Genomic DNA, 26,388 nt, shown 5'->3' with positions numbered 1-26,388 from the left:
TGGAGGCATGAAGTTTTCAATTTGACTGAGGTGAATTTTTAGTGGGAGAAGACCAATGGGTACAACAAAACCATCCATGTTTTGATAGACTACCCCCACCTTCTCCCACATCCCTCAATTGCTTCTCCCACATCCCTCAATACCTTCTCCTAATCCTGGATTTTGCATTGAGAATAACGATGAGTCTATCGCTCATAGTTATTCAGGAGTAAATTCAGGGCAGCAGTTAAGCGCGGAGGTTAGGAAGTTGCTGCTCCTCCGCAAGTTCTGCTACACCGGTATCTCATCGAGAGACACGGCATTCAAACACATGAACAGTATGAAGTAGTACTTACTAAACATGCCAGAGAAATTTAGGACTTGTCCATTTAAGTGTAAGGAAATTTTAATGGTGTGATAAGTCTTAATTACTGCTAAACGACCTCTCTGACATTGACATTGAACATTGAATTTTTAAAAGTGTGGGTCACATTCCTTCAGATTTTAATTATTGGAGATTTCTGTACATGATTGGGGCATTGAATTAAATATTCGAACTGACACTTTCTGGTTTAGAATCTGCATGGCTCAGTAAGGATTCTTCAATCTGATTGGTTGAGGAGGCACGCTGTTGCTTGACCTGTTCACAGGTCCTAGATCCCCTGTACATAGAAACATAGAAAATAGGTGCAGGAGCAGGCCATTCAGCCCTTCTAGCCTGCACCGCCATTCAATGAGTTCATGGCTGAACATGAAACTTCAGTACCCCCTTCCTGCTTTCTCGCCATAACCCTTGATCCCCCGAGTAGTAAGGACTTCATCTAACTCCCTTTTGAATATATTTAGTGAATTGGCCTCAACTACTTTCTGTGGTAGAGAATTCCACAGGTTCACCACTCTCTGGGTGAAGAAGTTTCTCCTCATCTCGGTCCTAAATGGCTTACCCCTTATCCTCAGACTGTGACCCCTGGTTCTGGACTTCCCCAACATTGGGAACATTCTTTCTGCATCTAACCTGTCTAAACCCGTCAGAATTTTAAACGTTTCTATGAGGTCCCCTCTCATTCTTCTGAACTCCAGTGAATACAAGCCCAGTTGATCCAATCTTTCTTGATAGGTCAGTCCCGCCATCCCGGGAATCAGTCTGGTGAACCTTCGCTGCACTCCCTCAATAGCAAGAATGTCCTTCCTCAAGTTAGGAGACCAAAACTGTACACAATACTCCAGGTGTGGCCTCACCAAGGCCCTGTACAACTGTAGCAACACCTCCCTGCCCCTGTATTCAAATCCCCTCGCTATGAAGGCCAACATGCCATTTGCTTTCTTAACCGCCTGCTGTACCTGCATGCCAACCTTCAATGACTGATGTACCATGACACCCAGGTCTCGTTGCACCTTCCCTTTTCCTAATCTGTCACCATTCAGATAATAGTCTGTCTCTCTGTTTTTACCACCAAAGTGGATAACCTCACATTTATCCACATTATACTTCATCTGCCATGCATTTGCCCACTCACCTAACCTATCCAAGTCTGTAGAGGGCGCTGTGCTGTTTTGTCTCTCTGATTAAAGCGTGTCACAGTGCAAAAGCCCACAGAATGTCTGTGTGTAAGTGTAATGAATGGTGAGCTCCGTTTGTTTGCCGCTGGCCGCAAAATCCAGGTCATTATTGCTTGAACCTACTTTATCATCCTTCCTTGGTTAATCTAAGACTGCTATTTGGTTGATCTACCACAGATCAGGGATGGTGCATTGGGTTTACCCACTTACCGATTGGGCAACATGTGGGGAAAGCAATTGAATTGTGACTGAGGATTATTTCAAGCCCTGTGATTAGTAAGGAAGATTCCAGTTTATGCTCTTTTCTGAACTAATTCAACAAATGGGAGTTCTAAGTGTTCACTAGTGTACATCGCTGTTTATTACAGTGGAGACATTTTGTGATGGGAATTTCGAGAAATATGTGCAGATCATCATAAATTGATCTAAACACAATGCTTTATAATATTTGTACACCTCTGCTTGCTCTAGTCTCTTTTTAGTCAAAATTTCATAAAATTATGACTTTTTAATTTATGAGAGGAATCTATTTTCGAATTTACTTGTGTGAAAATTACGTTAAATTACCACAGTGCAGCATTATATAAATGACCATAAACTCATCATAGGAGGCCCAAATGTCAACGGTGTGAATTCTGACATCTCCTAATCTAGTTTTATCAATTAGTCTATTCCAATTAAATAGATAGAAGCTCACCAGCAGCACATAAAGAAACTTGAAGAGTAAGCTGGAAAGGAGAAGTAACGCAGATGTGCTTGGTATTAAGGAAGTAAAATGAAGAAACGATAAAAAGGAATTTAGAAATGTTGAAGTAGATTTGAATTTCTGAAACATAGTGTGACATTTTTGGATGGATTCAATGTTTCTGCCTTTATAGGTGATGCATGTTGCAGGAATAACTCCATTCTCCATCACTGATCATCCTGACCTTGAGCACAATAATTCGCCAAAAAATATGAGCCAAAAACGAAGCCAACTTTGAATTCAGATGCACTGTTTGATAGAAGTGCATAAAATACTGGTCCGCAAGTATAAAGTTATTTATATAATTTTTTTAAAGTTCCATTTTTGGGTCAGTCGCACTTGAAGAGTGTTTGATGTCCATTTTCTTTGTTGATCAAAAAAATACGGGGGTGTTTTCAATGTCGTACCATGTTCCACCACAGGAATATCAGGTATTACTTGTCCCACTCCAGGGACTTGAGCACTGAAAAAAATCTAGGCCAACACTCCAGTGCAGTGCTGAGGGAGTGCTGCACTGTTGCAGGTGCCGTCTTTCGGGATGAGACATTAAATGTTAAGTCTGCTCTCTCAGGTGGACGTAAAAGAGGAGGGGAGTATTCCCGGTGTCCTGGCCAATATTTATCCCTCAATCAACATAACATGTAAACAAACAGTTTATCTGGTCATTATCACATTGCTGTTTATGGGAGCTTGCTTGTGTGTAAATTGTTTCCCACATTACAACAGTGACTACACTCCAAAAGTACTTCATTGGCTGTAAAGCGCTTTGAGACATCCGGTGGTCGTGAAAGGCATTCGATAAATCCAAGTTCTTTTTGATGCGCCCAGCTCCACCTTGTTCAGGGAACCATAGCGACTTACATCATTCAAAACCATTTGATTCATTTAAAGTACTGATTTAAAAAACAAAAAGAAAACACGGTTGATCTGCTTTGCAAATAATTAAATAGATGTTTGAAATCGCTGACCGGCTTTGTGTCAGTCTTCAGCCTCCGCCGCCCAAGTCGTTGTCATTGGACGAGGCCCCAGACTTAGCTGCCACTGTCTCAGCATGTAGGTATGATAGCATAGTGGTAATGTTACTGGGCTAGTAATCCAGAGGATCCGGAGACGCGAGTTCAAATCCCACCATGGCAGCTGGGGAATTTAAATTCAGTTAATGAAAAAATCTGGATATTTGTAAAAACCCACCTGGTTCACTAATGTCCTGAAGGGAAGGAAATCTGCCATCCTTTACCCGGTCTGGCCTATAGCAATTTTGCTGACTCTCAACTTCCCTCTGAAATGGCCTAGCAAGCCATTCAGTTAGAAGGCGGCTCACCACCAGCTTCTTAAGGGCAATTAGGGATGGATAATAAATGCTGGCCTTTCCAGCAACGTCCACATCCCAGGAATGAATTTAAAAAAAGGAAAGACTCCAATCAGACCCAAGGTGAGGACCTCCCTGAAGCAGTGTAGCTCTGGATTAAGTCTAAGCTCCAGCCCTGCTGTCACCAGATTTTCAGGTTTTGCATAAACCATCACCATTGGAGTGATTGGTGTCAGAAACTGGCCATGAAAATGACCTCCTCCTGACTCGGGTTACCAGCTCTGATTGGAGGTCTTCCTGATCGCGTAATGTTCTGATCTCACAACTTCTACAAATGTTGCTGCACTTACCTTCAGCTTCCTGTAGTTGAATATCTTTGCTCATGGTTTAATGCCAGCAGCTGTTGTGTGAGAAATTCTGAAGTTTAAATTGCAAATCTCCCGGACTTCTGGAGGTAGCGCTCAGGGGAGGAATCCTCTATTCCGGGAAATTCCGGCATGGTTGGGAACGCTACAGCTGACCAATATTACTTAACTTTTAGATGCTATCCATACAAAATGGTAGCCAAGATTCTGAGCAATCAGCCCCCAGAGGTTCCTCGGGGTGGGGATGGGAAGAGACCTGTGAAAACAGCCCCAATGAATGTGAGGATAAACATTACCCAAAGATTTCCATCTGATTCACTCCCAATCGACCTTGTCTGTGGCTTAATCAAATGCCAAATGGAACAGTTTTGCATTTTAGTGCTTCAGTCGTGATTTACTGACAACGTGAAATACAGATCATTAAAGTTCATCTGTTCATCATTTCTCTTGTCCTTATTCACTCTGTTTCACGAATATTCTCATTCCCACATCTGCTTTTACTCCAGTACAACATCCAAGTGCGTGTCTGTGTGTGTCACATGTCTGTAGGGCACAAATCATAATTAACTTTTCTAATTTCCTTTCTGTTCAGCTACCAGTTGTTGTAACGGCTATCTTTCTCTTTTTGCTTCGTTGCTTTAAACGTTGAATTATGCACACACTCAGTTGTAGTATAAAGGCAGGATCGGGTCTTTTATTTAAACATTCATACTAAACAAACTCTCTGCTTGCAAAGGCAGCTCTCCAAGCAGTGACACACACCTTTCGAGATGTGTCACTGGTGTCCGTGTGTGTGTGTGTGACAAAAGCCAGTTCCATCCTTTTATACCTAAAAAGCCTTCGAACTCTTATTTCTTTGCATTTAGACAATCACGGCTAACTGCTTTCTGAATTACTTTACATAAAACAGATTATTTAACATACAGATGTCATCAAATAGTAACAAGGTACTCAAATACTTAACATACAAACAATGACCAGCTACTCATTTCAATGGCTAAAAGGCACCATATCGTCTAGCAGCCTGTTTTAATCCAATCTTGAATCTTCCAACTTTTAACCCTTTTGATCTCCGAGGCAAAGAGTTTCAGAAATGCAGGCTTGCACTCCCACACCAGTGAACAAGCCAATCGATTAATTGTAAACAAATTAAAATTAGATAAATGAGAAAGGAGGACCGAGCAAATTAAGTCATCATTTCTCCCTCCTTCCCCCGCCCTGCCCCAAATTTATCATTCACAAACCACCAATAACCACAAACCGACCAATTGAATTGCTCAAATAATTTTGCCTTGCTGTTTTTGATTGTAATTTTCCTTCTTCACTCTGCTAGCTTAACTAATCATTTTAAATCTGAGAGCTATAGATTTTTTGCTAGCCCAGGTTGTTAAGGGGTACGGAGCCAAGGCAGGTGAATGGAGTTGGGATACATAACATAAGAATTAGAAGCAGGAGTAGGCCATTTGGCCCCTTGAGCGTGTTTCGCCATTCAATAAGATCATAGCTGATCATCTACCTTAACTCCACTTTCCTGCACTGTCCCCATCCCTTGATTCCCTTAATATTTAAAAATCTATTGATTTCTGTCTTGATGATACTCCCAAGACTGAGCCTCCACAGTCCTCTGTGGTAGAGAATTCCAAATATTCACCACCCTCTGAGTGAAGAAGTTTCTCCTCATCTCAGTCCTAAATAGCCGACCCCTTATCCTGAGACTGTGACCCCTGGTTCTAGACTCCCCAGCCAGAGGAAACATCCTCCCTGTATCTACCCTGTCAAGCCCTGTAATAATTTTGTATGTTTCAATGAGATCATCTCTCATTCTTCTAAACTCCTCAAGAATATAGTCCTAGTCTACTCAATCTCTCCTCATAGGACAATCCCCCCATCCCAGGAATCAGTCTATGGCAATTATATCCTTCCTTGGGTAAGGAGACCAAAACTGTACACAATACTCCAGGTGTGGTCTCACCTGGGCCCTATATAATTACGATAAGATGTCTTTACCCTTGTTTTCAAATCCTCTTGTAATAAAGGCCAACATATCATTTGCTTTCCTAAAATTGCTTGCTGAACCTGCATGTTAACTTTCAGTGATTCCTGTAGGACACCCAGGTCCCTCTGAACACCAACATTTCCTAGTGAGATCAGCGGTGATCTCATTGAATGCCGGAACAGGCTCGAGGGGCCAAATGGCCTACCTCTGTTCCTGTGGTCAGCGTATGCAGCTAGATACAACGCAGTCCTTGCCATGCGATGTGCGGCCCAGTGAATCTTCCACAGATTGGAAATAATTTCCGGTTTCTCTGTAAACTTGCAGCTGAAGTTCTTAAACCTTTCCTTCACAAAGAAATTTCTCTTTGATACATAAGTAAAGGGTTGCCAGAAAGGACTAGCAAAGTATCAAAACAATTTAGGCAACCTTCCAGGTCCAAGTAGCAGACAGCCTAAAAAAGAAGTAAGGAATTGGAAGGGAGGAGCCCTGTAGTTGAATTACACTCAAAGAATGAGGAAAATCAGACCTGTGGTTGGTAACCTAACATTTAAAAAAAAAATAGTTCTCCAAGTGTTGTGGAATTTGGCAGAAGATGGATCCAGATGGCACGTGTCCAGTTAATTATCTTTTAATAAAAAATAGTTTCCCCCACTCCTCCTTTCCTGACATAATTGACTCTTGCTGGGAATATGGTTTCACAGGCACCCTCTTGCCTCTTGTTTCAATGATTATTATCCATCTGCAAGTCTAAACAATAGGCGTTATCAGACTATTTGTTCACTTAGGCCATCGCAGCTATACCCAAGTCTGTTCTCTCGCCTGATGTCGTCACATGTCCATTTTCCAGCAGTTAATAATTGGGAATCCCATCTGATTTAAGGTGACTGGCAAAAGAACCAAAGGCGATATAAGAAAAACTTCTTCACACAGCGTGTGGTTAGGATCTGGAATGCACTGCCTGAAAGGGTGGTGGGGGCAGACTCAGTCGCGGCTTTCAAAAGGGAGTTGGATAAGTACCTGAAAGAAAAAAATTTGCAGGGCTACGGGGAAAGGGCGGGGGAGTGGGACTAGCTGGGGTGCTCGTGCAGAGAGCCGGCACGGGCTCGACAGGCCGAATGGCCGCCTTCTGTGTTGTAACTATTCTATGATTCTCGCCCTGCCTCCAACCCTGGCTTCACAGAGTAGCGGCACTGAACCCAATTGTAGTACTGTCACCTAAAATTAGCTAACTCAGCACAAACCAGCACTCAAACCTACAATCTTCTGGTCAGTGTGGTCCAGCTAATTGCAGCTGAACCATCTGAGGCGCACAATAACTATTTCTACACGCAGTGGAAAACCTCTCCTAGAAAGCTCAGTTTTTATTACCTTCAAAAGATAAATGTGTTTGATACCAATCAATGGCATTTATTGATGACGATTAAAGGCCAATTTGTATTCTGTTCAGAGGATTATTTCCTGCCGGTTGAGAAATCACTATGTAATGAGTCTTTGCGAAAAGGCTGCTCTGAAGGGGGGAGTATGGGAAGCCTTGTTGCTGCCAAAATAATGACGGTCTTTAGCCAGCCCCGAATCTATGCTTCCGCACTCTGTAAGCTTTCAGCGCTCTGTCCCGAGCCTTGCTGATGAAGGCGTGCTTCTTTTGTGTTCTGAGGATAGGGGAGATGCATTGGAAGTTAATGAGCTCATTGTAGGAAGAAGGCTATTCCTAGAGCCTCCATGTAAGTAGGATTTATGCCACCTAGGAAAAATTAAAAGTAGAGCTAAAAAAAAATTAAAATAGGGGGAAAAAAATCATAGGAAGAAAATCCGTGGAGACAAAATGTAGAAACAAACAGGACTTGTGTTTAAATCTGCATTGTTTCTTCACAAACTGCTGCCTAACTCTGCACTTTTATACTGGATTGCAGTACCATATTTATGGGCTAAATGTCAGCATCTGGACCTTATGAAATACCAGAGTCCATGTGTTAAATTCACTGAATGAGCCAAATTTATTTTGTGTTTGCAGACATGACTTGCAATTGAGGTGGTTTCTAGTCCTCTTAACAAATTAACAAGATTATATTTTCTTTCTTCTCAGTTACTTGGATCCTTTGGAGGATGAAGTGCTTCTGGAAAGTAGTGGTGGTGTCGCCCTATTGTACAGTCAGGTAAGGGAAATAGATTTTTGCGGATATCAGTAGCAGTGTAGTAAATGCTCAGGGTATGAATGTAACTGGCTGAATGAACTCCAATTGAACATTATAAGAATATGAGTCAGATCTAAAATTGGCTCAGAGGCAGGAAGCAACGGTGTTTTTGTGACTGGATTCATTCTGTTCACTCTAAAATAGCTCAGAGGTAGGGAGCAAAGGGTAATGGTCGATGGGTGTTTTTGTGACTGGAAGGCTCTTTCCAGTGGGGTTCTGCAGGGCTCAGAACTAGGTCCTTTGCTTTTTGTGGTATATATATCAATGATTTAGACTTGAATGTAGGGGGTATGATTAAGAAGTTTGCAGATGTTACTAAAATCAGCTGTGTGGTTGATGATGAAGAAGAAAGTTGTAGACTGCAGGAAGATATCAATGAACTGGTCAGGTGAACAGAACAGTGGCAAATGGAATTCAATCTGGAGAAGTGTGAGATAATGCATTTGGGGAGGGCTAACAAGGCAAGGGAATACACATTAAATGGTAGGACACTGAAAAGTGTAGAGGAACAAAGAGACCTTGGAGTACATGTCCACAGATCCCTGAAGGTGGCAGGCCAGGTAGATAAGAGTGGTTAAGAAGGCATATGGAATACTTGCCTTTGTTAGCCGAGGCATAGAATACAAGAGCATGAAGTTTTCGCTTCTCGGCCTTTTGGCTAAGATCAAGTGTAGTATCTGTTCTTATCAGTTTAATATCCCCTATGGGGACATGATATTGAATTGATTTTTGGACAGGGAGCTGGATCAGGGGCTTGCCCCGTCCACTCCATGCACCGACCTGGTATTGCAATATTTCCAGGAACGGTGCAATTTCGCCTCTCGGCCTTTTGGCCTAAGATCAAATATATTGGCGCAAAGTGATCTTTGGCGTTAGAGTTGATCTGGAAAGAAATTGGACATTTTAAAAAAAATGAAGGTTATGCTTGAACTGTATAAAACACTAGTTAGGCCACAGCTAGAGTACTATGTGTAGTTCTGGTCACCACAATCCAGGAAAGATGTGATTGCACTAGAGAGGGTACAGAGGAGATTTACGAGGATGTTGCCTGGACTGGAGAATTTTAGCTATGAGGAAAGATTGATAGGCTGGGTTTGTTTTCTTTGGAACAGAGAAGGCTGAGGGGAGACCTTATTGAGGTGTATTAAAATCATGAGAGGACTAGATAGAGTGGATAGGAAGGACTTATTTTCCTTAGCAGAAGAGTCACCAACCAGGGGGCATAGATTTAAAGGAATTGGTAGATGTTTTTGAGGGGAAATTTCTTCACCCAGCGGGTGGTGGGTGTCATCTATTCAAACAGCATTGTAACCCATGTATAATCTGATCTAAATTGTACACTGTGAGAACACTGACCACTACGTGGTGAACTTGTGGGAGACACTCCTAACCTAGACCTTCAGATATAAAAGGGGAAGCTCCACCCACTTCCATCACTTGAGTGCTATGAAATAAAGGACAGGTCACAGACTGACCTCTCAAGCATGGGCCTCGTGTGCATTTATACTGTGTAGTAAGGACGTATCAGTGGAGGTCTGGAGCTCACTGAAGGGTGGTAGAAGCAGAAACCCTCACCACTTTTAAAGGATACTTGGATGTGCACTTGAAGTATGGTAACCTACAAGGCTTCGGACTAAGAGCTGGAAAGTGGGATTAGGCTGGATAGCTCTTTGTTGGCCGACACTGACACACTGGCCGAAATGGCCTCCTTCTGTGTTGTAAATTTCTATGATTCTATGAGAAGTATAGAACAAATGGGCATTCAGCCTACCAAGCCTACTTGTTCAATGGACTGGGCACATTATGGAAGTTAAAACCGAAAATACTGGAAATACTTTACAGGTCAGGTAGCATCTATGGAGAGAGAAACAGCATTAACGTTTCAGGTCGATGAACTGGATCTTTTGTCAGAACTGGAAAAAGTTAGAGATGTATCAGATTTTAAACAAGTGCAGGGGCAGGGAAAGGGGATGGGGGAGACAAAAGGGAAGGTCTGTGATGGGGTGGAAGGCAAGAGAGATTAAATGTCAAAAGGTATGATTGTACAAAGCAAAAGGAGATGGTAATGGGACAAGTAAAGAAACAAAAGATGGGCCTAGATAGGGTGTAAATGGGAATAGCAGAATCATCAATAGCTGCCATGTGGAAAAAATAGGGGCAGAGGTTATGGTCTGAAATTGTTGATCTCATGTTGAGTCCAGAAGGCTGTAAAGTGCCTATCAAAAGCTGAGGTGCTGTTCTTCAAGCTTACATTGATGTCGTATTATGGACCTTCTAATCTTCTGCAACAGGTGACTAACCTTCGATAACGTTGCTAAAAGGATAAAGCCAGGAGATTTTTTTCCTGACTCCAAATATCAAAATTGTAGGACATCAATCTAACGTTACAACCTACATTATTCAACTCCCACCAATTGTATCATGTAAAGTACAGCAAACATGGGGATATAATTTCCACTTCTTGCTAACTTAACAGAAAAGTAGACAGGAGTATAAAGCAGGAAAAGACTCCATGCTATACATAGCATGTTTGATCATCCATATCTTGTATAACTTTCACACTCGCAAAACAAAGTCAATTAGAGTGAGGCTGCCTTTGTGAGCTTCACTCTGTGTGTGTGTGTGTGTGTGTGTGTGTGTGTGTGTGTGTGTATGTGTACGCGCATTAGTACATTTTAGGATCTTTCATCTGTGCGCACTTCCTGTCAACTTTTCCCATCAAAAATGCCAAAGCCCACGTTTGTAAAAGGAACTGATTGTGTAAATTGTTGTGCTGTAAGGACCGAGTGTAATGTAGCCAAGCTTGCTGACGATACAAAGATGGGAGGAAAAGCAATGTGTAAGGAGGACACAAAAAATCTGCAAAAAGACATAGACAGGCTAAGTGTGTGGACAGAAATTTGGCAGATGGAGTATAATGTTGGAAAGTGTGAGGTCATGCACTTTGGCAGAAAAAAATCAAAGAGCAAGTTATTATTTAAATGGAGAAAGATTGCAAAGTGCTGCAGTACAGCAGTACCTGGGGGTACTTGTGCATGAAACACAAAAGGATAGTATGCAGGTACAGCAAGTGATCAGGAAGGCCAATGGAATCTTGGCCTTTATTGCAAAGAGGATGGAGTATAAAAGCAGGGAAGTCTTGCTACAGTTATACAGGGTATTGGTGAGAACACCAGTGGCAGGTCGGGGCCATAAAAGGAGCTGAGGTGCGACGGCCCGGGAGCAGCTTGGAAACCACTTCAGAGAGCAGCGCCAGCTGGTGCAGGAGGGCGACGGCAGCGAAGAGTGACATTATCAAGGTCCAGGTCGGTGATTGGAGCGTGGGCAGGTACAGCAGGATCAGTGAGAGACTGTGGAGAGATGTGATCGGGGCCCAGGAGAAGGCATGAGTTCGGGACTAGGGGCCCAGGGGCGGCACGGGCCAGCCCACACTGCAATATGTGTGCGCACTAGGTCCATGCAGCAGAGCTGGTCTCCAGTTGTCTTGGATAACCCTTGCCACTGGACCAAGACCTAGTTCTGTCAAGCCCGTGTGATGGCTGGTGTGCAACGGCCACCACACGTTAATAAAAATCCATGCACAGGCATCTTCCATCGTTCAGGATGTTGTTCAGGACCTGGAATATTAGGTCCTTCATTGAAACACCTGTGGACTCCTTTTTTGGCATAGAAGCAAGTCATTCACAATACGAGGGACTGCCTATGATGATTGGTGAGGCCACACCTGGAATACTGCGTACAGTTTTGCTTTCTTTATTTACGAAAGGACATACTTGCTTTGGAGGCAGTTCAGAGAAGGTTCACTAGGTTGATTCCGGGGATAAGGGGTTATGTGGAGCGGGCGGGGAAGTGGAGCAGAGTCCATGATCAGATCAGCCATGATCTTATTGAATGGTGGAGCTGGCTCGAAGGGCCGTATGGCCTACTCCTGTTCCCATTTCTTATGTTCTTCCTCCCTGCTGCAGCACCTGCACTGGTAGCAAGGTGTAGTACACTCTGACCAGTTTGCATTGGCAGTTTCCAATATATATGTGGACCTGGTAATTTATGATGGAAAAAGTTGACGGGAACTGCGTGAAAATGTGTTTATGCAATATATGTTTTGAACATTTATGCAAGGCAGGAATCTTGGGGCAGGAGTTTCCAGTAAGTTGTGCAGGTTTTTCAGTGCAATTAACCCGAAATGCCCAAACCAGCGCAAAAGATCGTGGAATTTTAAGCGCAAATTACATTCGGTGCAAATTGAGTTTCCGCGATCTTTTGCGCTGGTTTAAAACACATCGTGCTGAGAGCTGGCCCCGCCCACAAAACTGGCTATGCCCCCAGATTGAATTAATCACCATGGCGAGTTTCCGCTAATTGCTCCTGTTTCTGGGCCTTTGAGGAAGCTCTTAAAACTAAGCTGCTTTTTTTTTTAGGCTCAAGGACATGAATAGGCACAATTTTAAAGTTTTAAAATATTTTTTTTAAATTACAAAGAACCTGACTGCTGTACATCAATATAACTATTAAATGGTTCTGTAGTTTTTTAATATCATTTTTAGTTATTTAACATCGGGTTACTCACACATGGTGGACTGGACACCGATTTAAAAAATGCTGCTTTTTGTAATAAACACATTTTCAGCTGTATTAATAAAACTACATCAGAGGACACCACGCAGGTCGGGAGTATAGAGAGCCGGAGCGCCGGGCCCCTGCAACATCGTGGGCCCCCAGCCCCGACCTGCGAGAGGACACCACCGCGGGTCGGGAGTATAAAGAGCTGGAGCATGCCGCTACAGCTCCCAGCGTGAGTCGTCCCAAGTGTGCGACGACTTTGAGGTGGGCGACTGGGTGATGTCATCAAGGCCCAGGTCGCCGGTTGGAGTGTGGGCTGGAACATCGGCAGGGCCCAGGCACAGCTGAGGAGCGGTAAGGTCGTAGCGGAGGTGCAGCAAATGAGGGTACGGGAGCCCAGAAGAGCTGAGGGCCCAGGGGCAGCACGGGCCAGCACACGCTGTGATATGTGTGCGCACTAGTCTGTGCAGCAGAGCAGGTCTCCAGTCCTGGTTAATCCTTGCCACTGGATAAAGGCCTAGCCCGTGTGGTGGCTGATATGCAACGGTCACCACACGTTAGAAAAAATCCACGCACAGGCATCTTCCAACCCTGGAGTTCAGGACTGGAACATCAGGTCCTTCATTGAAACATCTATAAAAACACTTCTGAACACTTGCGCAATTTGCTCCCGGATCGCCGATAGTGCTCAAGGCGGGAACTCTTGGCTATGATGTTAAGATGATGGTTATAATCTGCTCAAGATCAAATTTTCAGTTATATTATTTGAAGTCCTTCATGGGAATACTGCCTTGTACTCAAAATGAGGTATTAATTATCATCATCGGTTTGTTGGTGTGCAATTGAACACATGAATTATAGCTGAAGCAGAATTTCACTTCACTTGTACAAAAAGTTTGCAGCCAATCACCTCCTGGAAAGATTGCAAAATAGTAAACCGCATGAATTTTTTTTTTCCCTCTTTCAGGCTACGTACGAGCTGGAGAGAGGCTGGACCAGTCCTACTCGGGAGCAGTGCCAGCAACTGGAAACTTTCCAGGATGCTGGAAAGAAAAGAGAGGTAAGATTAGTTTAGTTCAATGGGTGGGAATTTGCGGAAAAAATTAACAGTGAATGAACAACGCACGCCATTATTAATGTGCAAATTAGTCAGCAACTCGTGGAGAGACAGAGAGATCCTGTGAATGGCAAATCGGCACAATTTTTAAAAAATTATTTCTTTTCCTTTCGAGCTTTTTTTTCCTCTCTTTCTTAGTGTCGGCTGTGGCTCAGTGGGTAGCACTTTAGCCTCTGAGTCAGAAGTTTGTGGGTTCAACTCCCACTCCAGTGCAGTGCTGAGGGAGTGCTGCACTGTCGGAGGTGCCGTCTTTTGGATGAGACATTAAACCTAGGCCCCGTCTGCTCTCAAGTGGACGTAAAAGATCCCTTGGCATTATTACGAAGAAGAGGAGGGACGTTATCTCCGGTGTCCTGGCCAATATTTTTCCCTCACTCAACATTTAAAAAAAACCTGATTATCTGATCAGTATTTCGTTGCTGTTTGTGGGAGATTGCTGTGCACAAATTGGCTGCCACGTTTCCTACATTACAACAGTGACTACACTCCAAGAGTACTTCATTGGCTGTAAAGTGCTTTGCGATGTCTGGTGGTTATGAAAGGCGCTATATAAATGCAAGTCTTTCTTCTTTCTTAATCCAATCTTTCTTTCCCTCTTTCTCTTTCTGTACCTGATTTGACATTTAATTCACCCACTCTAATTCACCCTCCTTCTCCATTCTTCCTTTGTTTATGTCACAATCCTTAAATCTCTTTGGTTAGGAGATGCACTGTTGGTCCCATCGCACACGAAAGTCCCACGTATCCTGTTTCCCTCACCACGCCATTATCAGCTCACACTTCTAGCAACTTGCAGGGCAAATAACGTTTGAGTTGAAGGGCGTAGGAAAAAGTCTAAATAACCAGGCACACTACAAGATGCCTCACTCCGGCAAATTATGTTCTTGCCTACAAGAAATCAAAATGGATGTAATGCACTTATGCAGAGATTATACTGATACATATGATTAACTTGCTAGTCAATTCGAGGCCTTCCGATAGATGGATTTTCCCATACTTGGAGAGATTTTGTTAAGCCTGAAAAATGCTACTTAAAGATATAATCTACAGGTTTGCGTAAAAGGAATGTTTTTTTAATCTTTTTGCCAATATTCTAACCTTGCTGAGGAATGTGATGGAAGCTGATGAATTTTTAACTAGGATGTTTGTAGTTACTATGTTGGATATTGAAACCCTGTTACAGTCTAATTATTTGGTTTTCAGTGCCCCATAGGTTTTATGATTTAATCAAATGTACAGTCTACATTTCTACTACAAAAGAAATAGTCCTTTTTTAAAAAAAAAACTTGGTTTTAAAGGATTTTAAACTAAGCATCCAAATTCAAACAGGAGGAAACAAATTGGACATTTTATCTTGTTTAAAAAAGTGTTATATATGCAATAAAGGTACAAACTGAGTCCTATTTAACTGAACAAGTTACAACCTTGGCTCTGCTTTATTACGGCCCAAAGTGCCTGATTCTCAAAATGGCTGGCCTTTTATACCAGAGCAGCACCATGTGCGTGCTGCTCAGTGGCCTCCAACAATGACACCATCTGGTGGCTACAAACAGCATCTACATACATGACAATACCCTCCTCTGAGATCTTATCACAGTCTTTCACAGGTTGAGATGGTCCGGTGCTTTACGCTCCCGGGTTGACTGTCTCAGTTCGATTCTGGCCTTGGGTGAATGTGCGGAGTCTGTTGTGGCTGGATGGCTGACTTGTTGGGGGTGGCAATGGCCATGTCAGGAATTGCAAGTCCATTTTTATTGAACAAGTCCGTGATGGAAATTCCGGGTTCACTGATGACCCTCGAGTCCACTGAAGGCTGCTGGTTGGTTGATTAGTAGTCGACGGTTTCTTCGTTCAACTGCTCTGGCTCGTCTGTGTGCCTCAACTTTGTTTGATCCATGTGTTTCCTGCAAGTTTGCCCATTCTTGAGCTTAATAACAAATACTCTGTTGCCCTTCTTGGCCATGACCATACCAGCGATCCATTTGGGACCCTGACCATAATTCAACACGTATACAGGATCAGTAACAGAAATCTCGCATGACACAGTTGCACAATCGTGGTACACTTGTTGACTGTCTTCTATTCAACATGATTACTTAAATCCGGGTGTACAAGAGATAACTTAGTCTTAAGACCTCTTTTCATCATGAGTTCAGCAGGCGAGACCCCTGTGAGTGTGTGGGGTCTTGTCCTGTAACTCAGCAGTATGCAGGACAAGTGGGTCTGCAGTGACCCTTGGGTTACTCTCCTCATGCTTTGCTTGATAATTTGTACAGAACGTTCTGCTTGCCCGTTGGACGCAGGCTTGAACGGTGCTGACCTTGCATGTTTTATGTCGTTAAGTTTCACAAACTCCTGACTGGTGAAGCACGGCCCATTGTCGCTCACCACTATGTCAGGCAGACCATGTGTCGCGAACATGACATTGAGATTCTCTATGGTTGCCGTGGACGTACTGGATGACATGATTATGCATTCTATCCACTTCGAATAAGCATCCACCACCATTAAAAACATCTTGCCCAGGAAGGAACCTGCAAAATCTACATGGATCCTGGACCAAGGTTTGGATGGCCATGACCACAGACTCAACGGCGATTTTGCTGGTGCTTTGCTGAGCTGCATGCAGGTGTTGTACTGATGCACGCATGCTTCCAGCTCAGAATCAATTCCTGGCCACCATATGTGGGACCTGGTGATGGCCTTCATCATCACTATACCCGGATGTGTGCTGCGTAACTCACGCACAAACTTGTCTCTCCCTTTCTTGGCATAACAACTCGATTGTCCCATAATATGCAATCTGCTTGAATAGACAGTTCGTCCTTGCGACGAATGTATGGTTTGGCCTCCTCGCACATTTGCTTAGGTATGGCAGACCAATCCCCTTTTGAGGATGCAACCCTTTACCACTGATAATATCGGGTCCTGGCTGGTCCAGGCCTTAACTTGTTGAGCCATGACAGGGATACATTCATTCGCAAAAGCATCCATGATTAACATTAAATCTGCCCGTTGTGGCGTTTCCACCTCCGGTGTGGGCAATGGCAACTGGCTCAAAGCATCGGCACAATTCACTGTGCTAGGTCCGTGGCGACTGACATAACCATAGGCAGATAATGTCAGCACCCACCTTTGGATGCGGGATGAAGCGTTGGTATTGATACCTTTGCTTTCGGAAAACAACAAAATGAACGGCTTGTGATCAGTCTCTAATTCGAACCTCAGACCGAACAGGTATTGATGCATCTTTTTAACACCGTACACACACGCTAAAGCTTCTTTTTCTACCATGCCGTAGGCTCTTTCTGCTTTAGACAAACTTTTGGATGCAAAAGCGACAGGTTGAAGTTTCCCCGACTCATTGGCTTGTTGTAACACGCAACCAATTCCATATGACGATGCGTCACAGGCCAAAACTAAACGTTTACATGGGTCATAATGTACCAGCAGCTTGTTCGAGCAAAGCAGATTGGTAGCTTTGTCGAAATCTCTGTGTTGCAATGTGCCCCACACCCAGTTGTTGCCTTTTCTCAATAGCTTGTGCAGTGGTTCAAGTAAGGTGTTCAATTTAGGTAGGAAGTTACAAAAATAGTTGAGTAGACCCAGGAACGATCGCCACTCCGTCACGTTCTGCGGCTTGGGTGCATTGTTAATGGCTTTGGTTTTCACGTCAGTAGGTCTGATGCCATCAGCGGTGATTTTCCTCCCGAGGAATTCAACCTCCAGTGCCAAGAAGACGCACTTCAAGTGTTTAAGTCTCTGTCCAAACGCAGTAGAACCTCTTCCAGGTTGTTCAGATGTTCCTTGGAGTCATTTTGGAACACAACGGTTCTGAGAACGGACTTCAGTAGACTCTCCATGTTCCTCTGGAATATTGCTGCAGCCGAGCGAATTCCAAACTGGCCCCTGTGGTAAATAAACAGTCCTTTGTGCGTGTTAATGTATGTAAGTCTCTGCGACGTCTCGACCAATTCCTGCGTCATATAGGCCGACGTCAAGTCCAGTTTTTCTGACTGTGCCATCACTTTTCAGCACAGGAACAATGGGGCTGGCCCATTCATTAAATTCGACCGGTGATATGATTCCTTCACGCTGGAGTCTGTCCAGTTCAATTTCGACCTTCTTCCTCATCATATACGACACTGCATGAGCTTTAAGATGGACGGGTCTTGCATCTGATTCCACGTGGATCTGCACCTTGGCTCCCGTGAAGTTGCCGATACCCGGTTCGAATAGCGAGGGGAACTTGCTCAATATTTGGGCACATGTATCTTCCTCCGACGACAATGCCTTTGTCGTTCCAGTCGCATCTGATTTTCTCCAAACAGCTCCTACCGAGCAGCGTTGGGCCATTGTCTGGAACAATCCACAGCGGTAACTCGTGAACCGCACCGTTATATGACATGTTAATTTGTGTACTGCCAATCACCTTTATCAGTTCTTTGATGTACGTGCGCAGCTTGGCGTTAACAGGGCTCAGCCTGGGCCTCACATTCTTAGTATCCCACAGCTTATTAAATGCCCTCTCATTCATGATCGATTGACTCGCCCCTGTGTCCAGTTCCATCGATACCGGTATCCCGTTAAATTTCACATTAATTAAAATTGGTTTACTCTTGGTTATGAAGGAGTGCAGTCCATTCACTTCCTCCTCTGGCATCTCTGATTGCATATCCAGATCCGCGCTAGTCTGACTCTCATCCTCCACGTGGTGTGTTGCAGCTCGCTTGCTGATCTGCAGACACTTGCGCTGGAGATGCCCCACTCTCAGACAGCCTTTGCAATTATATTGCTTAAATCGGCACTGCTGGTGGCGATGATTTCCCCCACAACGCCAATATGAAGAAGTCGGATATAGTCCCGCTGGCGGACTTTGGGCAGCCATAGGTTTCGCGAACACAGCCGGATAGGCCCTGCCATGTGCCGCTCTGCCGAACGCCGAATCATTCGCATTTATAGTACTTGCCGAGGTTCGGTACTTCACCGATATTTGCTTTAGACTCCTGTCAGTCGTCATACATGATTGATCGATCTGGATGGTCCTTTTTTAAATCCAACTCCTCCATCACCAGAAGTTTGCGCATGATCACCTTGTGGTTGATACCGATAACAAAGAGGTCCCGCAGCATGTCTGCCAACACCATCCCGAACTTATACGGTCTCGCTAGACGTCTCAGGTCGGCAATGAATTCTGCCGTGTTCTGGCCCTCTGATCGAACGTGTGTATAAAACCTGTATCTCGCGATGATGATGCTATCGTCTGGCTTGAGGTGCTCCTGTACCAATGTATACAACTCCTCGTACATTTTCTCTGTTGGATCACTAGGCATGAGTAGATGTAGATTCTTTATTAGACCGTAGATCTTTGAACCGCACACAGTGAGGAACACGGCCCGGCGCCGATCTGCATCGTCAACCCCCTTCATTTTGTTGGCCACGAAGTACTGGTTCAAATGGCTCACAAAGTCTGCCCAATCTTCTCCCTCCACGAATCGCTCTAAAAATCCAATCGTGCTCATTTTGCAAACAAAGGTTCTTGTATTCTCGTCGCCAAATGTTATGTATGCAATAAAGGTACAAACTGAGTACTGTTTAACAGAACAAGGTACAACCTTGGCTCTGCTTTATTACGACCCAAAGTGCCTGACTCACAAAATGGCTGGCCTTTTATACCAGAGCAGCACCATGTGCGTGCTGCTCTGTGGCCTCCAACAAGGACACCATTTGCTGGTGGCTACAAACAGCATGTACATACATGACAAAAAGCAATGGATTTCTCAGTGACGTGCTCCTCAGTGCTCTAACGATTTCAAAATTCTCATCCTGGTTTTCAAATATCTCCATGTCCTCATCCTTCCCTATCTCTGTAACCTCCTCCAGCCCTACAACCCTCCGAGATATCCGCGCTCCTCCAATTCACCCCTCTTGAACATTCCAAGTTTTAATCGCTCCATCATTGGTGGCCCTGCCCTCAGCTGCCAAGGTCCTAAGCTCTGAAATTCCCTCCCAAAACCTCTACCTCTATCTCTCTTTCCTCCTTTAAGTCGCTCCTTAAAATCTACCTCTTTGACCAAGCTCTGCTCTAATATCTGGTGTGGCTCAGTGTTCAGATTTGTTAACATCCCTGTGAAGCGTCTTGGGACCTTTTACTGTACTAAAGGCGCTATATAAATGCAAGTTATTGTTTTTAATGTGAAGAGCAATCTTTGCAATTGACTTTTCTTGTGAATGGATGTCACCATATATTTTGTACTGTTGGGCACAAACCCGCAAAACAAGCTTTTACAGTACAAAATCCCCATACATTTTATATGACCTAAGCATCCCTGAAATATTTTGGATTGATTAAATGTGCTCGAATTTTATTTTTTAAATTGGATTCAGCCTTGCACTGTAGCAGCGCTGTAGTTCCGGATGTTTAGAGGCCAAATCAAGCTGCATTTGCCAGCAAGCTTTTGGGCTGCAAGAACTTGAGAGAGAATGCATATATCAATCATTATCTCTTTGTTGAAATTGTTCTCCCTCAGTTCCTTGAATCTATAGCAAAAGTAAAGTTCTATGGATATATGCAGTTTGAGGCCTGCACCTGTGATTACCCGGAACCAAACTGTCCTGCAATTGTTCGCGTGGGCAGTGATGAAATTAGCTGCAGTATCCAGTTACCAAGTAACCACATCAAAGAAGCCAGCTTCAAGGTTAACAGAATAAGATGCTGGAAAATCAATCTACAGGCAAGTAGTATTGTCTACATTTTTAGACAAAGTTGATCAAATATTTCTGCATGTGTTGCAAATGGCAATTCTTGGTGGATGTAAATGTTGTTTAACATAGAAACATAGAAAATAGGTGCAGGAGTAGGCCATTCAGCCCTTCGAGCCTGCATCAACATTCAATAAGATCATGGCTGATCATTCACCTCAGTACCCCTTTCCTGTTTTCTCTCCATACCCCTTGATCCCTTTAGCCGTAAGGGCCATATCTAACTCCCTCTTGAATATATCTAACAAACTGGCATCAACAATTCTCTGCGGTAGAGAATTCCACAGGTTTACAACTCTCTGAGTGAAGAAGTTTCTCCTCATCTCGGTCCTAAATGGCTTACCCCTTATTCTTAGACTGTGACCCCTGGTTCTGGACTCCCCCAACGTCGGGAACATTCTTCCTGCATCTAACCTGTCCAGTCCGGTCAGAATGTTATATGTTTCTATGAGATCCCCTCTCATTCTTCTAAACTCCATTGAATACAGGCCCAGTCGATCCAGTCTCTCCTCATAAGTCAGTCCTGCCATCCTGGGAATCGGTCTGGTGAACCTTCGCTGCACTCCCTCAATACCAAGAACGTCCTTCCTCAGATTAGGAGACCAAAACTAAACACAATATTCCAGGTGAGACCTCACCAAGGCCCCGTACAACTGCAGTAAGACCTCCCTGCTCCTATACTCAAATCCCCTAGCTATGAAGACCAACATTCCATTTGCCGCCTTCACCGCCTGCTGTACCTGCATGCCAAACTTCAATGACTGATGTACCATGACACCCAGGTCTCGTTGCACCTCCCCTTTTTGTAATCTGCCGCCATTCAGATAATATTCTGCCTTCATGTTTTTGCCACCAAAGTGGATAACCTCACATTTATCCACATTATACTGCATCTACCATGTATTTGCCCACTCACCTAACCTGTCCAAGTCAACCTGCAGCCTTTTAGCATCCTCCTCACAGCTCACACTGCCACCCAGCTTAGTGTCATTTGCAGACTTAGAGATATTACTCTCAATTCCTTCATCTAAGTCATTGATGTATATTGTAAATTACATTACCATTGTGCTATGTTCTTAAAAGGATCATATATTTCTGAAGTGACTCTCTGTGAAACTTTATTCTAATATTTTCTCAATATTTCATTCACCATTTTATTTTTAATGCTGCTGCATCCTGTGAGGAACTGAGACTTTCTTTGCCCTTTTGCCAAAAGATTTTGAAATTAAACACGGAGATTGAATTGTCAATTATTTTATTTCAGGCAAGGCTAGCATTTATTTAAATCTATTATTGCTAATATCGTATGACGGGAAAGTCTTATAATGGGATGTCTAGTTTGGCTAGCCATTTGATGACCTCCTGAGATGCCAAGTGGAGAGTTGAGGTGCCTCCCACAACAGATCTCAGTGGGCAGGTCGATGTGATGTGTTCCACGGTCTGGGACTCATGGCCACAGTCGCACTTCGGGTCGTCCATTATCTTCCACTTGTGCGGCAGGTGACCGCATCGTATGTGCCCTGTGCGGATTGGGTTGAGTGCTGTCCACAGTCTTGGAGGGAGGTTGAAGCCAGGGACCTCTGCTGTTGGATGAGTGATGAGGTGTTGGTTCTCTATGTTGCACGCGTCCCACGTTTCCGTCCATCTATTAACAACAGATCATGTAAAGGAGCTTTTGTGTTCGAGGTTTATTTGACTATTGGAAAAAAAAACAAAGAGTCTGTTTATAGAGAATTAATTGTTATTGCTGTTTAAAAATCTCCTACCAACCTTTTGAGGCTTGAGCAATGTTTTCGATATTAAATACTTGGGGCCCGAACTTGGTGGACTTGCTGCTGCCTAGTTTTCTGGGCGCTCTCCCCTCGGTGCCAGTTTCCTCTAGGCCTCCCACCGGCAAGGGGGGGCTGGGGGTGAGGGGAAAGGACCGCTTGGAACCGCCCACTGATATCCGCTAGCGAGCAAGGCGCGTAAGTGTCCTCCCGCCCGCCAAACTGCCAGATTGCTCCGAGCGCGAGTCGGCGGCAGCAGGGGGAAGGACCACCGCATGGAGGCAGGTCTAACCTCAATGGTAAGTTCGAAGACCTGCAAAAAAAGGTTAGTAAACTTCTTTTATAATTTTTTTTTACACCAATTCAGGTGGATGGGGTCCCCTGAAAGTTTTCCAGTGTTTTTTTTTCCTGTGTAAATTTTTATTTTTATGTGTTTTCCCCCCCCCCCCCCCACCCCCCCCCCCCCCTTCCTGGGCCCGACTCAATCCTTTGGTGAGGATTGCATTTGTTACCAAGATTGGGAGCTCCTGCCAGCTGCCGCCCACATTCAGGGCGCAAGTTGTTTTTTTGCTGCCGGGCGGACTTTGCAGATCTTTTTGAGGAATCTCCCTGCCAAAGTACCGCCAGGTCTCTCAGCGGTCCTTTGGGCGGCACGCGACCAAGCTCAGGCCCTTGGAAACTGCGTTAACAATGAACATTTAAGCAGGGTCAGAATGACTGAGCTTTTGAATAAGTATGAGCTGATCAAAGAAAGCCGTCCTAGATTTGTGAAGGTTCGGTCATGTTTGACTAATCTAGCTGATTCTTTTAAGGAGAACACCAACATGGTGGATAGGGGCGTGTCTGTGAATGTTGTCTACATGGACTTCCAGAAGGCATTTGCTAAGATTCCGCACAAGAGAATATTATCAAAAATGTGAGCGCACAGAATTGGAAGTAGCCTTGTGGCATGGGTTGGTGTTTGGTTGGGAGGTAGGAGCAAGGATACAGGGTGTAAAATCTCATTGGTGGGATTTGACACATGGTGTTCCCCAGGGACTGTAAGGGGACAGCAGAAAAACGGGCATGATTAAACCAAGGTGCAGTACCAGATCTGATAGAAAGGGATAGTTGAGGTATGAAGACCCATGCCAGTTAGAATAACATGAGTTACTTCACTTGCTGATCGCTAAGGTTATCCAGGCATCAAGGGTGGTTAACCAAACCATTTTGATTTATTTTTCCAGTTTTATTTGACATATTGAGATTAGCTTGTGACTGTTTCGTATCTGTGGTTACAGACAAACTCTGAAATTCCTGGGGCCTGAGAGGACCTAAACGGTGATATTAGCCATTTCCCACACCCCACCCAAATCCTTACACCCAGTACCACCTTCCAACAAACCATATCCCCTCTTGCCATGAACAATGCCGCAACAAATCCACTTCCTCACAAGAAAACCAAAAGCATATCCTCTGGTTGCCTATGGGCAATGCCACCGGTGATGTGTGTGAGAGGCGGGGCGGGGGGGGGGTGGTGTGGGCAGGTGTGGTATGTCCTGAAGGCTGTTTCAATACATAATATTGATGAAGGACTGACTACCTTGTAGTGCTTGTTTGAATTATGAAAGAGAAGACGTTTCCAAATTAACATCTGAACATGGCAATTTTGAACAGCAGTGCAGTGCGGGGGCCTGCAACATGATGCGTGGGGGAAAAAAAGGAGCGTTACTCAGAATTTGTTTTTAGTCATATCTAAATCAGATGTTCTATTTAGGGTTTTGCTCTCAGTCTGAAGAAATGTTTAACAGTGCAATTAAATGAGGGGAATTCAGATGTTACAAAACGTGCAATGACGATTTGAGTGGAGGAAATTCGCCAGCAAGAAACATTTGTTTTTTAATGTATTAAAGTAGCAGGGTAAGGTTTGAGAAAATGAGTGCCACCAATACATAGTTGAAATTCTAATTCCTATTTTCAGTGTGTTTTACTGTTTGTCTAATTTTAGCTCTATGCAAATAATTCTCACTTTATTGGTTTTCTTTTACAGATACTACTGCAAGAAGAAACAGAACTGAAACCAGAACTGAGCTTTGAATATCAAGATAGCCAAGATGCATGGCGATGGATCACAATTTACACTTACCAGGTTGGTTCAGCACTGGCACATAGTGCAGCACAAGGAGCTGGAAGCCAGACCAGCCGAGCAATACTGTTGTCTTTCACATGAGACGTTAAACCGAGGCCCCGTCTGCTCTCTCAGGTGGATGTAAAAGATCCCATAGGACTATTTTGAAGAAGACCAGGGGTGTTCTCCCCGGTGTCCCGGCCAATATTTATATCTCAATCAAGATCAAAAAAACTGATCTGGTCATTATCACTTTGCTGTTCGTGGGAGCTTGCTGTGCGCAAATTCGCTGTCACATTTCCCACATTACAACAGTGACTACATTCCAAAAGTACTTCATTGACTGTATAAAGTGCTTTGAGACATCCGGTGGTCATGAAATGCACGGTATAAATCCAACTCTTCTTTCTCCAGAATGTTTGTTCCCAACTGCTTGGATCATTAAGGATGGATCCAAATCCTGTTAGAACAATGTGTATGCAAGTGTTTTGAAGCTTGCAGCTGTAGGAAATGAGAGTCTCTCACCTCGCTGTTGAGTAGTTGATAAGAGCACCCACTATACTAGGGTTTTTTTTCCAATTTCATGCCGTAACTTTGAAGCAATGCACAAGCGATCATTGCCGTATTTAGTTATAGAATAGACTGAACGATTTAATACTGCTGGGCCGGCAGGAACTTTGATTTCTGGCTATTTCAGCCCATTTAACTTTGGCTTGGCAAGATGCACAGTGATATTTCTCTGGGCAACCCAGGTTCTCCAAAACAGCACTGGCACCTGCCCCAAATATGCTAAATGGATTGTGGGCAGCAGTCGACAGCAGGTCCAATTGATCAGCAGAAGTCCTGCCCATTACAATTACGATCTTAGCTGAAATTTCCAAAAGATAAGTACAGATGAGGGAGGTCATTCGGCCCATCTAGTTCACCCTTCATTCCTACTTAGGTTTCCTCCTACGGGGGCCAGTTTACCAGATTTGATGAGGTCGATTGGAGGGCAAGCAAAAAGCATCTAGAATGAAGCCACTTGATCAAAAGATACCACCACAATATATTGATGAAGTACTAGCAATGGCCAATTAAATGGGAATCTCAACAAACAAACAACAATCTGAATGGAAGCTATTCTTCAACCTCCAGAAGCAAGAACTTCAGAATGAAAATAGGAATTAGAATTTCAATCATTTTTCAACAGTGTACTGGGATCCATTCATTTTCTCAAACATTATCCTGCTACTTTAATAAATTTTAAAAATGCTTCTTGCTGCCTAACTTTCTCTACTCAAATCATTGATTCTTTTTGAAAATAAGTCAGCTGGAATCTCTATTTCCTCTATAAATGCCACAAATTTCCTCATTTTTTTCTAGTTGTGGTGAATTCACGATTCCTGCACTCCAGCTGAATTCCCCTCCTTTCCAGTACTACTTTGTGTGAGAGTGTAGCAGAGTCTGAGCCATATCTTTCTGTACAGTTGCCATCTGTTATAATACCCTGTAGTAGTAATAAAAATGTCAAGAAAGATGCATTTTGAGGTTGGACGAACTATTTCCTGCCACACGTTCTTGATTTCTAAGAAGTACTCTTATCTAAGGGCACAGTGAGATCATGACAAACACCGGACAAGGGGAGGGTAGTTGGTAAGGTTCGAATAAATTCCGGCCCAACATGTGGACATCCAGAAGTTTACTGAGCTACCAAAGTTGTTCATTTAATGGACTTCTATTTTTATCCCTTTCTGGGGTCAACACTTATCATGCCCAGCTATGAGCTTGGGCAGGCAACCTGCTCAGCCTCCCATCAATGGTGATCAGAAACCGACAGTAATGGATTTGCTTCATGGGTTCTTTGCCTAAGAATTCATAGCAACACATTGCTATTAAGAACTAGTTGGTTTATTAACAAAGGTTTAACAATCACACTACACATTAG

The 26,388-nt window shown here is 43.8% G+C and overlaps 1 protein-coding gene and 1 pseudogene across 2 annotated transcripts in view; both read left to right on the top strand.

Moving 5' to 3' along the window:
- The window catches only part of LOC139271027 (sorting nexin-31-like), a 118,989-nt gene that overhangs the window by 78,135 nt on the left and 14,466 nt on the right, over positions 1–26,388 (top strand). For both annotated transcript variants that reach the window (XM_070888483.1, XM_070888482.1), the window contains exons 8-11: positions 8,038–8,107; positions 13,674–13,766; positions 20,354–20,557; positions 24,384–24,482. In XM_070888483.1, coding sequence (XP_070744584.1) covers positions 8,038–8,107; positions 13,674–13,766; positions 20,354–20,557; positions 24,384–24,482 — 466 coding nt within the window. The remainder of the gene's footprint in view (positions 1–8,037; positions 8,108–13,673; positions 13,767–20,353; positions 20,558–24,383; positions 24,483–26,388) is intronic.
- LOC139278637 (U2 spliceosomal RNA) lies at positions 8,785–8,963 on the top strand (annotated as a pseudogene).

Source organism: Pristiophorus japonicus, chromosome 1, assembly GCF_044704955.1.
Source record: "Pristiophorus japonicus isolate sPriJap1 chromosome 1, sPriJap1.hap1, whole genome shotgun sequence".
Lineage (NCBI taxonomy): Eukaryota > Metazoa > Chordata > Chondrichthyes > Pristiophoridae > Pristiophorus > Pristiophorus japonicus.
Note: the sequence above shows the minus strand (reverse complement) of the source record. Positions and strands in the feature narration are given on the sequence as shown.